This window comes from Nansenia antarctica, assembly GCF_963989245.1.
Source record: "Nansenia antarctica genome assembly, chromosome: 7".
NCBI lineage: Eukaryota > Metazoa > Chordata > Actinopteri > Argentiniformes > Microstomatidae > Nansenia > Nansenia antarctica.
In genome coordinates this window covers 49573624-49591123 of record NC_137677.1, presented here as the reverse complement: position 1 = coordinate 49591123, position 17500 = coordinate 49573624, and the positions used below count along the sequence as shown (strand labels likewise).

Genomic DNA, 17500 nt, shown 5'->3' with positions numbered 1-17500 from the left:
AGAACCTCTACCTGCTATATATATCTTTTTTATTTGCTGTCTTTCACCACTGGCCTTGATGTGTTCTGTCCATTTAATGCCATGTTGCTAATTGGAGGTAAACTCCTAGTAAACTATCAGTACTATCAGATGTAGAGGTGAAACAGGGGACACACGTGTTTCATAGCGTTCCTCATTCCATGCATAACAATGAGCCTGTCCTCCAATTTCTACCTCCACCAGCCTCCACTAACGGAAAGACTGTTTGTGATGCAGTATGTTTATATATAGGCACTTTGATTCTGCTCTGTGACACGTGGTGGAGGGTAGACACAGGTTAGTGGTGGCCACTTCAAGTAAACAAATAACAGTACGTTACATTAAAAAGTGTCTTTTGAGGGGCCTTGGAGTTTGTGTTGGGTAGATTATGTTTAAAAAAAGCCAAGGTTATTATTATTGCTATGTTTTCATATAGCCAGACATTCAAATATGCCACACACAAAACCCTGAGAAATGCCATCAAGATTGATACGACTTGATAAAATCTCCCGAGTTCAATCTGTTGTTGGACTCAAAGTTCAATATGCTGTTGCACGGTCAAAGCAATAAAAACAACAGAAGCATGAGGAGAGACAACCATCTAATAATAGCTGTTTTGAAGAGGTGAAATATGTTTTTTTCTGTCTGCGGATTTGATTTATGCTCGGTGAAAAAGAGGTGGATGTTTTGAGGTAAAGTGGATGGGCAGAGTGAGTCACAGAGGGGTGTTGTCGGACATTGTTTTGGATCAGCAGCTATGAAGTGAATATGTCATTTGTTGATATTATGTGTTTATATCATGTGACACTGTAAGTTGCTATACAGTACAGTAGGAATGACTGGTTGGTTTCACTGGAGCCTCCGAGTCCTACAATTATAATTTCAAATCTGTGTTTAATTCGCAAACAGGTTTTACTTGACATACTGTATATACTTAACAATGTGCTACTGTACCTGTACAATGTTAAAGAGGTACAATTAATTAATTAAAAGAGTACAATTAATGATATACAGCATAGCCCTTGATTCTTATATATAACTTATAAATCATGAGCTTGTGTTTCCTCCAGGAATTTTTACATTAGTGGCGGAGAGCCCTGTCCGATTTTTTTTCGCGTGCACGCGCGCTCAAAACAACGACCTAATTTCAACCAAAACTAGAGGGAGGATGGCAAAAAAAAATAAAAAATATACAGAATATAAACTTGTGATACCGGTTTCCATCCATCAGCTCTGAAGGTTTACGTTACTCACGGATCCAATGTCCTTCCAAACGAGCAGTCTGGCTCCGTCTCAAACACAACAGGAAAAGTATGTCCAACTTGGCGAAAGTTTCCGAGTATTTCCAACTTACGCAAGTTCTTCAACTTGCAACAGTTTTTCAACTAGATGTGATGGCTATCTTGTCTATCAAAATTATAAAATTAGCCATCGTCCTGGCATGATTGGGTGTTGGTTTCAACGCACCTGTTGTTTGTCCTTCCTCCGTTTGCAACAAGAAACTCTGGACCTTTTCATGAATTAAAGTGGTCTTAAAATCCAAAGTCCAAATAAAAGTAACAAACCAAAGTAATATATGTTGGTGTACATACCACAGCGCACAGTAGCTGCTGCTTGTTCTCCCGCTGTAGTTGTAGCTGGTGGTGGTGGTGGTGGTGGTACCCCGCCATAAACGTTGTTAGCTGATCCACCACCTAGCTCCTTTGCTCCTGCCAGCCATGCAGTTTCGGATCGCTCATAGCCACTGCTAGCTTCAGCCATGTTTGAAGTGTCTGGGACATCTTTTTTCTTGAAAAATCCATCCATCTGTCGCTGTTTTCGTTTAATTTTTCGAAGTTATTTAACGTGATATCTTATTTGTGCACCTAGCTAGCTAGATCAGCTTTTTGTATCTTTTAGATGCTACTACTGGTGACTTTTAGCCCGTTATTTGCGAGGAGAAAACACAGGCGCCCGAGCATTTCGGCAGGTAAGACTGTTGAGCAGGGATGGTTGAGTCTGCACGGTTCTCATGCCGGTTCACATTTAGACCAATCAGGAGTAGCCCTTGTGTCACGTCGTCAACTGAATGTTTAATGTCATTGATCTGATTTTGGATCAGCGGTTAGAGAGAGATGGGCGTGGATTTAGGTGCACTTTTAGTCAACATCCATTATAGCGCTGATCTAGGATCAGATATATTTTAATCAGCTAAAATGTTCAGAGGTGGATTTTTTTTTTTTTGTGGACTGAATCAATTAGTGGCGGAGGAAATTCATTCGTGGCGGCCCGCCACCAATAAATGCATATAGAGGAAACACTGGGCTTAGTTAAACTGTCTTACCCCCATCAGACCCTCACCTAAAATGTTAACTTGTTTTACTCCATTGATTGTTACAATGTAATTCTAAAAAACACTGTAAAGCTTCAAAACATGGCTAAAACTAATATTTTTATTTCATGGAAGGTCAATCCATGCCTTGATAGCTCGGCCTATGAATTTGAGAGTGGTTCCATTACCCTCAGCCTACCTAAAAAAGGAGCAGGGACACTGTTGTGTTGTTGTTTGAATCCCAGATTGCCCCTTTAACTAGGTATTTATAATATGTGTATTTAAAGTGGGACCAGCGTCTCCTCAAATGGTTAAGGAACACCCTACTGTAGGACTGGGCACGGAGGTAGCAGCACTGTCGCAGAAGCATCCAAAAGACTTTGCTTGATACTCCTGCCAAGGAAAAAGTGCCTTATGAAATGGAAATTCTGAGGCCATTCACAGAGTGCCAGAAAAGATTAAACTGAAAAAAAGACTGTGTCCATCTTAGTACATTCAGGGATCAGGAAGAGAGAATGCACACACACACACACACACACACACACACACACACACACACACACACACACACACACACACACACGCTCACACGAATGAATTACAGAAGGTGGTTTTGAGTTCACATTTGATTTGGTTTATTTGAGGATGGAAGAGTGGATTTTTGACAGTCATTTTTGGAACTGTTGTCTTACACTTCTGCACTGTGACAATCCTACACAGAGCTGTATTAACGGACACTCTGGGCTAGAATAAGAAGCAGTAAGAATACAACTAAGATGAGGTCATAGGAGAGACTAGCTGTTTGACATGGAAACAAATTCCATGTGATTCACTCACTACCATTGTTATAAGCTCCCACTGGAATACTTCTATGACTAATTTTTTCATCACAAAATAATGTTTTTTAAAAAGAACGTCTCATCTTAGATGTATGTTGCGATTTTCTTCAGAGAATGGCAGACCCATAAAGCTTACTGATACATGTGCGGGGGCGTCGACAGCTTTCAAGAAGAATCTGAATGGCAGAACGTTCCAAACCACAAATCAAAGAATTATGAGTGGGTTTTGCAGCCAAATGTTAGTGGATCTCATAGTGCATGTGTGTGTAATATATACGACCATGTTTTGTTGTCATTGCGTGTGTTGATGGCTGATGGCTGATGGCTGGTCTACTTTTTTCAAAGTCTGTTGAAGTCAGCGCGGTGGGAGTGGAGAGAAGGGGGAACTGTGTTCTCTCGCGGCAGCTCGCGGTGGGGTTGGAGGAGGGCTGACTCGTCACGTTGGGGTGCTCAGGGGCACCGAAGAGGGAAGTGAACACAAGCAGAGAGACGAACAGAGACACAATAAGAGCAGAACACAGGAAGCCTTTCTCTCTTCACGTTACAAAAGACCCTCCGCCGCTTCTCACTGGTCCTGCTGTACCTGCTGGGGCTATTGGGTGGTTGTTCACTTCACACAATACCGCCTAACACGGTTTACTATATGACTATATGTATTGTGTATGGTTTTTTATCATACATTTTAAAACACATATCTTCAAAGTTAGAGTTTTTTTTTTCATGAGGGTGGCCCTCTCTCTGTCTCTCTCTCTCTCTCTCTGTCTCTCTCTCTCTCTCTCTCTCTCTCTCTCTCTGTCTCTCTCTCTCTCTCTCTCTCTCTCTCTCTCTGTCTCTCTCTCTCTCTCTATCTCTCTCTCTCTCTTTCTGTGACTGTGATAGTAGAAGGAGGTCTGTTGGCATGCTCTGTCTGTGTGCTCTGTGCTCGCCTGGGCCTTGGCTCAGGTCCATATCCCCCCTCTCTCCCCCCTCGTTCCCCTCCTCCCCCTCTCCTCACTTGCTGTTCATTCCCACTCCCCCCCCCCCTCTTCCCTCGATGTCCTCTGTGATTTCCTCACCACTACCCCCAGCAACTCCTCTCTCCTCACCCCCTCCCTCACTCCTCTCTCCTCTCTCCTCCCTTATCCCCTCTCACCCCCCCCTCCTCACCCTCCGTCACCCCTTCCTCACACATCTCCCTCCCGCATACCCTTGTTCCATCTTCCCTTAATACTCCCCTTCCCCCACAAACACACCCCTCACCCTCCCCCCTACCCCACCGCCCCCCACACACACACACATCCCTCCCCCTCTCCCCCACCCCACTCCACCGCCCCCCCCACACACACACACCCCTCACCCCTCGGCCCGTGGCAGCAGGTCCAGCCTCTGTGACACAGATGCACACAGTTGCTCTGGGCGCTCGACATGGGAACAAAGCATTGGCGGGGCAGAGTGGGCCCGTCTGTTAGTGTGTGTGTGTGTGTGTGTGTGTGTGTGTGTTCTCCTCTCCTGGAAATAATAGCAGACAACAGAGCAGAGCAGAGCACCAGCCTCTCAGATATAGTGTGTGTTCTATTCGAGTTCCACAACTACGTGGTTATTCAATGAACATATATAAATATATATATAGATTCTATTATTTGTTATAATTATATATAATTCTACTGCACCTAGGCTCCTGAAATGGCTCCGTCCCACACCAAGTTCATTCTTTCTGAATTATTATTATTATTTATTTTTTAAATAATGTATATTCTAAGTCAGACTAATACACAATCCCCCCTCCACTACACACACTTATGCACACATACTTATGCACACACACACACACACACACACACACACACACACACACACACACACATATTTATCTTTTCTAATTACTCACCATCATAAACATTGAGCACTCACCTATCAAAGTGAATACAACTTTGGCCCATTCACTATGCTGATACTACTAGTGCTACTGTGTGCCATTGCAGTGGACTACATTAAAATGTCTAAAGAAGGCTCAAGTTGCACAATGAGTGTCCAGGTGTCTCAGAGCTTAGGTCCCTTTGAATGCTTTTCAAATCAGTGTATGTCAGATTGGCGTGTATGTGTGTGGTGAACTTACGTGTGTGTGTGTGTGTGTGTGTGTGTGTGTGTGTGTGTGTGAGTGAGGTCAGCGTTGGGTCCCAGAAGGTCAGGGTTTCTGCAGAGACCTGTCACCTCGTATTGATCCGCTAGTCATTCGTCTGGCTAGGTCTCGCTCAGCCTTATCCCCCAGCACCAGCGATTGCCTTGGTCAGCACAGCGCTGATATTCATCAGGGAGTTAGAAGTCATTGGAGCTGGGACTGGAGATGGAGATAGGGGGGTCCGAGGGAGTTGTAGGACAAAATTGTACACATACAAGCAAATACTGTATACTATACATACTGTATGCAGACACACACACACACACAAACACACACATGCACACACACACACACACACACGCACACACACACGCACACGCACACACACACACGCGCGCGCGCGCACACACACACACACACACACACACACACACACACACACACACACACACCAATACCAAAACAGACAGACAGACAGACTACACAGACTACACAGACTACACAGACAGACTACACATGCTCCCCCTCCCTCCCTTCCTTTAGAATTGGCCTCATTCCTCGGCTGACCCCTCTCTTGGGATTAGGTGGGGACAGGGGACAGGGGGATTGGCAGTGGAGGAGAGGGGTGGGGGCATAGCAATGAGATGCCTCAACACTCCACTGCCCCCCATCCCCCCCCCTCCACCGCCATCTCTCCAACCCCCCCCTCCCCCTTACACCTGGGATGGCCATTTCATTTCAGAGAGGAGCAAATGGAAAGGTGATCCTAATCTGATCACCCCCTCCTTTCCTTCTCCCTCTCCTTCACCCCATGCTTCTCCCTCTCCTTCTCCCTCTCCTTCTCCCTCTCCCACTCACATGGCTGATGGACAGCACCGTATTATTGCTTTATTGAGCTGATGCTTCTGCCACCGGACCAAATCTGGAGATAGCCGACATTGTAGACAGATGTTTTATCACCTTGCTAGATTCCTTCTCCTTTTGATTCAACCCCCCGACCCCGACAACCCCCCGATTCAAACTGAATGTTTGGCCATCTCAGTACTGTTACGTACATCGTCAACACATACAAGATTCAGAATGAGAGCTTGAAAGAAAGAGCTCCAATCCGCTCAAAGTTTCCCCCGATGTGACCTCCTTTGCGCAAGGAGAGCCCGTCCCGTAGTTCATTACTCAGTGTTAACTCTCCGCTGTTTGTTCTGTGGTCATTACAGAGCCAACCAGTGGCTTGCTCTGGACATTGATTTTCTTTGAGGAACCTGCTCCTGGTCAGTTCATTAGCAAGGTCGTTTGAAACCCCTGCATTAACTACCGTAGAGAGGCATTGAGCAGCTTTCATATTGCCTGTTAGAACATGTCATATTCTGCGTCAATGGGACAATAATGCCTCTAAAATGAGATCAGAATGGGACCGGAGTGTGGTCAGAATGAGTTTGGTTGTCATTAGTCGGTGTTTAGCTTCTTCAAGACCTCAGCTGGATGAACTGAAGCTCATCTCCCAGCGGTGTTCAGTGCTGCTCAGCACGTGATCACCTGATTAGAATGAGACCGCTGTGTAATCACAAAGCCATCATCGGTTCAGGAGGATCCGTTGTTGGTTTGCGGTGAGCTGCACCTTAGCTCTGAGACCACCTCGCCTTTCAAATATTTATTGTGGACTTGACTCTCTCTGAGAAGCGAAAGCAGATATCAGCCTGGGAGGTGGTCATTTTGAAAGGAAGAACGGACCCCCAAAAAAAACCTGAACCTGCCTCACTCTCTCTCTCTCTCTCTCTCTCTCTCTCTCTCTCTCTCTCTCTCTCTCTCTCTCTCTCTCTCTCTCAGCGCTCTCTCTCTCTCTCCCTCTGCTCACACACACCGCCAGAGGCTGGAATGAGGCTCCCCGCTCCACCCGCGCTGCCGTTACCATAGTAACGCTATCTCGGCCCACCAAGACCTAAAGCCGAAGGACATCCTGGACAACAATACAATACTGATATAGCCAGAGGTACCTGGGGGAGTTGGACCTGGGGGGGATATCTGGTGGCTGGATATCGAGTGTGTAAATCCTGCCCGCCCTCACACAAACACACTCAGGATTAACCCCACAGCTTGAGGATCTACAAAGCAATGCTCTATTCCTCAATGTCCTTAGGTTTGAATTCAACACTTGGGAATTAATTGGTCACCTTTTTTGGGAATGATTGGATGAATGTTGTTGAGGGTTGGATAAGGTTGTTTTTTAAATACATTAATTCATCTACTGTTTAGTGAAGCTGTTTGGCCTTCAAAAAAATGCTGGGCTTTGTTGATGGTTGTATACACTTGGAATAAATCATTTCTTGGTGCTTTCAGTTGATGACCAGTCTAGTCACCTGGAGTCTAGTGTCCACTAGAGGGTTAACCTGAGAGATGCTCTCTCCTTTCACCAGAATAGTTCTGATGGGGTGCTGCTGAGTGGAGACTTGGGCCACACATCCTGTTAGCCTTGCCAGAAGTAGAGTGTAATAGAGATGTTTAGAACATATTTGCTTTGCTTGCATTCCTCCATGTACTGCTGCTAAAATAATAAGAGGCTAGGTTACCTCAGGTCGGCTCCAGCTGAGGGATACGGAACATGCATTGTTGTCATTGGCTCTTTCTGAGGATCTGTCTTAAAGGGACAGTACAGTTCAGCCAGACACAGCCTCCCACCTTGGACCAGTACAGCATTTGTTTTCATATTTACTGTGTGTTTGTCTGTCTGTGTGTGTGTGTGTGTCTGTGTACGCTTGTGCATGTGCGTGTTTATGTATGAAGACAATTGCTCTGACATTTTCTAGTAACAGGAAAGGAATTACTTTCCTCTGTCATTGCAAAGACGTCACTGTCAGCTCAGGATCTTGACTCTAATATGACAAGATTCATGTGCTCTCACAAAACAAGTATACCTCTCATAATTGTGGAAGTGGTTCATTTCAAAGTGTGACATAGTGTCACGTTTTCACAATGTCTCCTTTTGCAAATGATTTCTCCAAGAACGATGAAGTCTGACTCGTAATCACATTCTTACAAGGTGTAATGAAGTGTGTGTGAAATTCCATCAGTTCATTAGTCCTGAAGCTCCTGATAGTTATTCCTTGTCACACACCACAGACTCTGGGCAGTCTGACTGTATGACAGAGTTTCAATCTTGAAGCCAGATTTATAAAGCAGTTACACAGGGGTGCAAATCTTGTTCCTGTTCTTTTTTTGCTTAAAAACTAAAAACCATATTAAATTGCATCTCACATGGTATACTGCACCTGTAACTGGTTGCTTTGCAATAATTACTGTATTTAATGTATATGTTTATTTTGGCACAAGTTCAGCAAATGCTGTACATTACGTGAGAGGAACACAATAGTTCAGAATTATTCCTAATTATGCCTAAAATGCCCTGAAAGCCTCAAAGATAAAACATGTTACGGATGTGTATGCCACTATAGGATGCAAAAATATGACTGATGAGAACGGTGCAGAAATGCACTCAAAAATGTTTGCTCACTGTACAATTTAAACAGTTACACAGCGCCGTTGTACGCAGCCCGGTAGACAGTTATACAAGGCCTTCAATTCTCTCTTTCTCTTTCCTCTTCGCTGCTTGATTGCGCAACGTGAGGTTGGTGAGGTTAATACTGTAGCACATTATGCTAACAGGGCCACCAAGCAACATTATTATTCATTTCTCATCTAGTGTAAATTATTTTTAATATACAATTGATTGATATCTTCTCTTTGATTGTATACTGACTGGAATAATTTCGTGATATTATGAGGCATCCATTATGCCTATGCTATTGTGTATGTGTGCTATAGACATTATGCAATATGGTCATTATAGCATGTTGATTTCACATCAAGAGGAGGTAAACTTACTAGAACAGAACACATGAATTATGGAGTGTTACAGTATGAATCCAGCAGACAAGTGACATCACTATACAGTATACTATACCTTCTTTTTGAAGGTTTTACATATATGATGACTGTGATGTCATATTTATTCACTCACTTCAGACACACATTTACTCATTGTAAGTCGCTTTGGATAAAACATTTTTTTTAAGTGTAATCCGACAATTGAAAGCTGTAGCTTGTTTAGACTGAAAGAGAGTGGACTCTATGTGTGTGTGTGTGTGTGTGTGTGTGTGTGTGTGTGTGTGTGTGCGTGTGCGTGTGTGTGTGTGCTTTCGCGTGCGTGTTTGTTTGTTTTAATGAGTTATTTTTATGTATTGCATTTACTGTATGAATGTGCATGTGGGTCTTTTGTCTGCGTCTGTCTGTAATGTGTGTGTGTGTGTGTGTAGTACGTGAGAGTAAGTCAAAGTGTCTGAGAGTAAGTGTATGTAGTGCATGAGAGTAAGCGCGTGAGACTAAGACGCTTAGTCATGCTAAAGCACAGCGTCCGTCTTACACCTCCGCCTATCTCTCTTCTCCTCCACAGACGGCCCCAGAAACAGGATGTTAATGCTTGACGGAATGCCTGCAGTCCGAGTCAAAGCTGAGCCCCTGGAATCGGAACAAGGGGTAAGAGAGCAGTTGTTTTCCAGACAATTCCTTTTTTCCTCCTTTTTTCCCTCCCGGCGATAGGCCTATAATGACTCCCAGGCCTGGGCGAGCAAGGGGGTTTACAGGAGTGGTCGGAGAGGGTGGTGGTGGGGACGAGAGGAGAGGAGGGGAGAGGAGAGGAGAGGAGGGGAGGGGAGAGGAGAGGAGAGGAGAGGAGAGGAGAGGAGAGGAGAGGAGAGGAGAGGAGAGGAGAGGAGAGGAGGGGAGGGGAGAGGAGAGGAGGGCCACAGCTAGTGCAGGAATGCATAGAGGACTTCCAGTGAGGTCTCTGTAGCCAACACAGCCTCCATGTTGGCGGGGGGAGAAGCCCAGATGCAGAGTCGCTGCCTCAGGGAGGGACACGAGGAAAACTTGAAATTTCTCTTCTCTCTCTATCTTTCTATTTCTGTATCTCTCTCTGTCTCTCTCTCCCTCTCCCTCTCTTTCTCTCGCTCGCTCGCTCTCTCTCAACCCCCCAGCCCGCTCTCTCTCTCTCTCTCTCTCTCGACCTCCCCCCCTCTCAGTCTCTCTTTCTCTCTGTATCACACACACACACACACACACAGTTCTTTCTCGCTCAGTCCTGTCTTTCTTCTATACAAACACTCACTATCATCCCTCCATCTCTCTCTCTCTCTCAATCACACATGCCTACACACTGACTCCTTCATCTTCCTACGACCCCTCCATAACTCCCCCTCTCTCCCACTCTGCCACACACAGACTTTCTCTGCTCTCAATTCAGCTGAGTTCAAGACCAGCATGAAAAAGGAAACACAGCAATTTCTTTACCTAATAGAAGTGGCGAAATGTACTACTTATTGGAAGTGCCATTCCCTTTGGATCTGTATGTCTTCATGGCTTAACTAGAATTCTAAACTACTTTCAATCATCGTTTTCGGCCCAATGAGTGCTTCCCGAGTCTAGAAATTCATCAGTCTGAGAAATTAGGAGGTCTCACAATGCAGAAGCTGTTGCTAGGTTACGAGAGGGTTTGTGTTGCTGATACAGCTGTGAGTGCAGTCGGGTTTCTGGCCAGGTTTTATTTCGAGCATTGGCTGCAGTCATGATGAAAAAGTCCTGTAATACTGTCTATGTTTATAGTAGATCTGTGTTCATGTGTTATCAATAACTTGATAACATAAACATGTCTTGATAGTGCATATTATAATACGTGTGTGATATCAACTGTCGATTGACTACGGCGGTCCTGGAATTCAGGATACACTGGATGAAAGTAGACAATGCCGCCCAGTCTAAAAATCAATCCCTCGCCCCGAGCCTCAAAAGATTCTCCTACACAGGTATCTGAAGGGATTTGATACGGTTAAACAAAACCTGAGTGCTATAAGAAGCTTTTGCTACCATGCAAGCCCCTATCTGATCTTTTTTTTAGATTGACATGGCTAGGCCAAGGGACTGATATTGAGGAGAAGTGTCTTTGTGTACAGACTTGGGGCTGATCCCAGATCAGGCACCCCCGTTCCCCCCCCCCGTCCCCCAGGTGTACAACATGTAACACATGTTGTTTCTATTCCCTGTCGGCTGCAGTGAGTTGGGGGTGCTGTGCACTTACCCTGCTACATAATAGCTTCTGATTGAAGTCGCTATCCAAACGTGTAGTGATGTCAGTCATAGGCAGGATGTTTGCAACCCACACAGCTTTGAAGTGATCTAAGATTTGATCTCCCCCTAACTGACTGAGCTTCCCTTTAAACAGCAGACAGACAGACAGTTTAGACTGCAGAAACATGGTCTTCATTTGGGTGGCGGGGGGCCAAGGGCTTGCTGGAAATGGTCTGCCTCGTTAGAGAATTCACCCGCAAGGGGCTGGAAAATCAGCCCTGCTCACCAGTATCCCCTAATAAAGACAATGGCACCAGGACAGAGGCAGGCGGGTCGGAGCGGAGTGTGTGTGCGTAAAAACGAGAGTGGGGGTGGCTGAGGTTTTCAAACATTTTCCATTTCTGTCGGGTTGAGATCCATACAAGAGCCCACGCCGATATGCAAATAGGTTTCTGTTTTTCACTTCTGTGGATTCCTATACACCCCGTTAATTTGACCTTTTTAAGCCACAGAAATGTTCCCCATCTCATAGAGGAGCCACGGCCTATTGGCCAACAGGTATACAACATCCTGTCAATGACTGGCAGAATGTTTGATTCAAATGATCATTAACTGCCACTGCGCCAAGGTATATACTTTAGGTAGTTTGACCTGATAGAACATTGTCCTGATGTTCTGCTAAACCATTATGTAGACCAATAATGTGATCTATCTACAGCAGTGGCGGACTCAGGCTGTTTGAAGAGCAGGGGCGAAAAGAAAATAAGGGCACTTACTGCACAACATGGGACCCCATCAGTGCACATGTTCAAGTTTAGACCATTGGAGGGGCACCAATAGGGCACGCCCTCTCATTTTCGCCACTCAAAAGGGCATTTTTGCCACTCAAAAGGGCACTTAAGACAGACGTTTTTCAACCGTGGGGGCACCAGGAGGGGCGGTCGCCCCCCCTGCCCCCCCCTTGAGTCCGCCAGTGATCTACAGTATAATATTTTTTTCGGCTCTCTCATATTTTTCCTGTGTTCTGCTATACCGGGAGGAAATAATGGTAATACAGTCCGGCCAAAGAAAAACCACGACATTGTAGTGTAGTAGCTATCCAGACGTGAATAGGACAAAGAGAGGAGAGGAGAAGGAGAAGATTTCCGCAAAACTGCATTCAGTCTCCAAGGGCTCCCTCCTCTGTGACTCAAGGCAGTCCTGCTTCAGGCACATTGTGACACTGTGTCCTCCTATATATTACTGAACACACCTAAGGAGATCACACTAAAGAATCTTAGGCCTGGACTACACGTATTATGGATATTTTTCCTAACGCACATTTTTTTGTACAAATGGGCCTCTCAACCATACGAACACAGCGTTTTCACTCACATAAACGAGATTTCTCTAAATGGATAAAAAAGTGAAGAAATAAAAAAATATCCGATTGAGTGGATCAGTGTGGTTATGTTAAACGGAGCTGGTGTTGATGCAATCCGCTTGTTAAGTCGTGACGTGTTTCCGGGTCCAACGTTGGCTGAGGCGCTGTCTTCGAAATGGAGAAATAATAATAATAATAAATTATATTTATATAGCGCTTTTCCGAGGCTCAAATACCCTGACAATATGGAGAAAACGGGAAAGTGCTGTGTCCCTTGTTGAATGAATAGATCCGAGTCTAAAAAACGATTAAACTGTCATTCTACCGCTGTAGTTCAGAGGTACTCTGGTGCGGAGAATTTCTGGTTTGGACTCGGAAATAGTTAAACGTCACTTTTGACGTCAGACTTAACAAGCTGATGACGTCAAGCGTCAAGCCGTTCACACATGCGCATTGAAGCAAAATGGTTGTCAACAGCAACAACATTAAGCACCAACTCAACTTCATAGTCGGTCCACACAAAATAGCCATAACTTGCTTTTCTGTCTGTTTTGTACTTTTCTTTTCTGTCTGTTTCAAAGAGTTTGGTCTGTTTACGTTTTGAGTAACTGCTCTGTTTGATTACAACTGACTGCGCATGCCCATAACGTTCGATCAGGCGATTGTGTTCAGTTTTGGCTCTTCGTATGGACAGAGATATTTTTGTGGTGTGGACAGAGTTTTTTCAACGAGGATGAAAATATCCGCTTAAAAAAATATCCATAAATGTTTAGTCCAGGCCTTAATCCCAGTCTAAGGATTTACAGCGCATGGAATACACTGTGAACGTCTGCTGTATATGTCATGAGTTGACGTCATGTGATCACTGGAGATAGACATAGACTTTTGACTTACTGAAAGCAGTCTCTCATTGCAACGATCCCATGCAGGGTTAAAACCTGCAAATTCTTAATAGGTCAAATAAAAAATCGTAACAGTATTAGGTGTGTCATAGCCCCCAGATTGTTGGGAACGAATATAATTTCAAAGTGCTTCACCAGAAGGTTCATCACGTACAGTGTCTCTGATTATCTCACTGGAATGATATGCTGTCGCTAACAAATGGTGCTGTAAACAGCTGTATGCTATAATTTATATAAAAAATAAATAAATATTGATTCTATTATTCAATCTATCTATTGCGTAAGGTTTGCTCTTGGAGGAGGTAGACTCTCAGGCTGTTTCCTCTGTCATGGCACAGCTCATGTTTGAGCTGCATGTATGACACTGTTCCCTACCAATCTAACCTACTAATATGTCAAGGAAGCATCTATTGAGTTCACCTTGTGATGCATGACATATTCATGTCATAGTTCATACAAGATCAAGACAGCATTGATGAGAAGAATCAATACCATTATGTCGGTCCTTTATGTAATGCGTTCTTTATGAGAGGTAATCAACAGCAGACGTTTTGCCAAACACAGGCTTGTTTGAATTGCCTGACACTGGTAGGTGGTATTGTAAGTGCATTCATCTACTGGGAACCCTGACCTTACACATTTTGACCCTTAGCTGACCCCGGGCCTAGGGTTCAGAGGTCACACGAGAAACGTATTTCATAGTGAGGTTTGTTTGCTGACCCAGGAAGAGTTTCATGGGGGAACGCACCGCTGATTCATGAGGTCGTAACATTTCCTGTAGGCTGAAAATGAGTGTACAAAGTCTGGATTAAAAATAGGACTTCAGAAAAAAAAATCCCTCACACACACTCGCTCACTTACAAAACCGCCCAACAGTAATTCACTACAGACTCCAGCCTGCAATACGAATGGGGATAGAAATGCAAGTCAAAAAACAAAAGCAAGGACAACAATCCGCCACAGAGAACATTTTTCACATCTGCTGTTGAAACCGGAGCACGGAGCAACTCTCACTCAGCTTTAATGAACTGTTCCTTCATGATTAGTAGAGTGTCCAAGAGCTGTTCCTTCCGGTCCAGAGTCCAGGAGGCTCTTCCTTCTAGTAGTGTCCAGGAGTTTTTTTTTCATGGATTATGAGAGTATCCAGCAGCTGTTCCATCTTGTAGAGTGTCCAGGACCAGTTTTTTCTTGATTAGGAGAGTATCCAGGAGCTGTGTCCAGCAGTCCTGACAGGAACACTACTAGACTACACAAGCTGGATGACAGGCTCTTCTCTGCTATGTGTTTAATACTGACACGCTACAACACATTCGTCCAAAGCAGCCGTGCTGCTATTTCTGGTACAGTAACAGGCGATTGTAAACAAAAGGTGATTTGAGATAAAAGGCAGCTCTTAATACAGTAATGAATTATTATTCAAGGTCTAGTATTTAACATTCAAGCTTTCTAAAAGCTTCCGAAAGGCTGAAATAACTATGTTGTTTAATGGTAGCGATCGGCGAATGAGATAATCCCTTGAAAGTACAATTTTATTGACAAACTCTCTTGTTTGATGGTGATCTGATTTTCGCCTTTCTGTCTCTGGTGGAGACCTTTGAATTGTGCCCCTTTGAATTGTGGGGGCATGCAGAAACACAGCAGCTAATGTCCAACACTGCAAGTCCATTTCAAGGGGGTAAATATTATTAGGGAGGACATTGTTGTGTTTGGAACTTCAAACTTCAAATCTCACAGTGGAGGCCAGGGGTGGCAGCTTTCCAACAAACTTCCACCCTGCTCCAAAGAATTACGATTCTTTATTTGTAAAGTTTACAAAGAGAGTGCGCCACATACAACTTTGTTCTTGTGACTTAAATAATAGCAGTGAGACTGTATGTTCTACAGTAGATAGTTCGTTTAAAAACACCTCTCTATAGATGTCTTAGAGGCCTGCGAAGTGTTAAGTAAGGGGTGTGTGTAGGGACAAACTGAGCCACCAGCGTTGGCCTTCAGAGGCCCATGACTGAGAGAGAGCCGGTCAGGAAATTGAGCCCATATGATGTTTTTCCACCATCACAAAGGAGATTTAGGAGAGATACGAGAGGAGCCAAGAGAGCTGTGGTCCTGTGGGAGTGATAGAAGCCAGGAGGGAGAGAGAGACAAACACCAGGAGAGAGAGAGAGAGAGAGAGAGAGAGAGAGAGAGAGAGAGCGGAGAAGAGAAAGAGTTGGAGCAAGAGAGAAAAGAGAGAGAGAGAAAAAAGAGAAAGCCAGAGACCATCACTATTCTAGCATTCCCTCTCTGCCTATGACATCACTCGAGGCAGGGAGACTTATCCCAGTAGGAGTTCAATGCTTCGATGAGCAAGAGGAAATTACTATGTTCCCATACTTTACCCTCTAGTAAATGTCATTGCATACATTAAACTTCACTGTCACTGCATCATAGCTCTATCGTACAATACCATGCTTACCGTTGAGCCTTGCTCAATGGGAATCTATACGTATTGCCTGACAGCTGTATTATTTCACTATAGCCTACATAATCTAATAGTCTTCACAGGTGCTGCAGCAATGATATGACATCCATTTTTGGATGTGATAGATTAATTAACCTACTGTAGAATGAGAACAGATAGGCCTATCTTCTGCCCCAAAGGTAAACGTGTTTTGCGGCGAGTAGACATTATAGTAGCTTCTCGCATGAATATTGATAACCTTTATTCTTCCTTCCTTCTTTGCTTGGGGCACTCTCTATTCCTTATATGAAAGGATAAGTGAAAGCAATGTTTCCTCTCTGTTACAACCCTCTCAGATCTATGCTGTCTCCAAGGTGGGCAGGGAGAAGGGCGGCATTTCAAGGGTATTCATACCGAGGCCTGTAACGTGGATAGTTTGTCTCATGTGTCTTTTCTCCTCCCCTCTCAGTCCCCCAAAGTGCACCGCTACCCAGCGATGGACGGCGTTCCCCTCCTGCTGAGCAAAGTCAAGCCTGAACCTCCGGAGGACCTGCTCTCCCACGACCACCACTTCCAGACGCAGACCGAGCCAGTCGACCTGTCGATCAACAAACCCCGCCCCTCACCCCCCTCCATCACCTCCTTCATCGCCTCTCCGTCCCCTCTCACCTCGGCCTTCTCTCCGTCCTCTCTATCTTCCTCATCGTCATCCTCCTCAAACTCTCCGTCCGTCATCACCTCGGCCTCGTCCGTGCTCACGCCCGGCCCCCTGGTCGCCCCTGGCGCCGGGGTCAGAGGTCAGCAGTATTTGCACATCTTGCATTCTGCGCCGCCGCCTCTGTCGAGCCCCCTGAGCCTGGGGGGTGGAGGGAAGCTGAGCAGTCATGTCCATCGTATCCCCGTGGTGGTGCAGTCGCTGCCCCTCATGTACACCACGGCCATCCGCTCCCCCTCCAGCATCAACAACACCATCATGCTACCTCTGCTGGACGAGAGCAAGGGCTACGGCAAAGGTGAGACAAGGGTTCACGTACTTACTTACTTACTTACTTACTTACCTTGCTTCATGTTCCCATGTGTAACGAACTGCTCTTACGTGAATCAATTCGGAAGGAAATCAGCTTAGTGTGAAATGACTCTAAATTTGACAATGATTGGATTGTAAAAAAGAGAGAGAAAAGGAAATGACACTATTTATTTTGAATTGTTTCATTTAGCGTCCATTTCTTTAGCACATTAGAATTTCATATTACTACAGCAGCTATTAAAGCTCCAAGAGTGACAACAGTGGACTACAGTATCCATGTGTCCACCAATGGCATCTCAAATTCTCTTTTTGAATGATGTCACTTTATCACAAGGTGACTGCGGAGGGTTGTATCATTGTCTGCTTACCAATAGGCAGTCTTCCTATCTGT

General features: G+C 44.8%; 1 protein-coding gene across 1 annotated transcript in view; it reads left to right on the top strand.

Annotated features, from left to right (window-relative positions):
• Nucleotides 1–17500, top strand: part of klf12b (Kruppel like factor 12b) — a 42319-nt gene that overhangs the window by 7890 nt on the left and 16929 nt on the right. The window contains exons 2-3 of the mRNA XM_080536212.1: nucleotides 9711–9793; nucleotides 16552–17095. Coding sequence (XP_080392338.1) covers nucleotides 9728–9793; nucleotides 16552–17095 — 610 coding nt within the window. The 5' untranslated portion in view covers nucleotides 9711–9727. The remainder of the gene's footprint in view (nucleotides 1–9710; nucleotides 9794–16551; nucleotides 17096–17500) is intronic.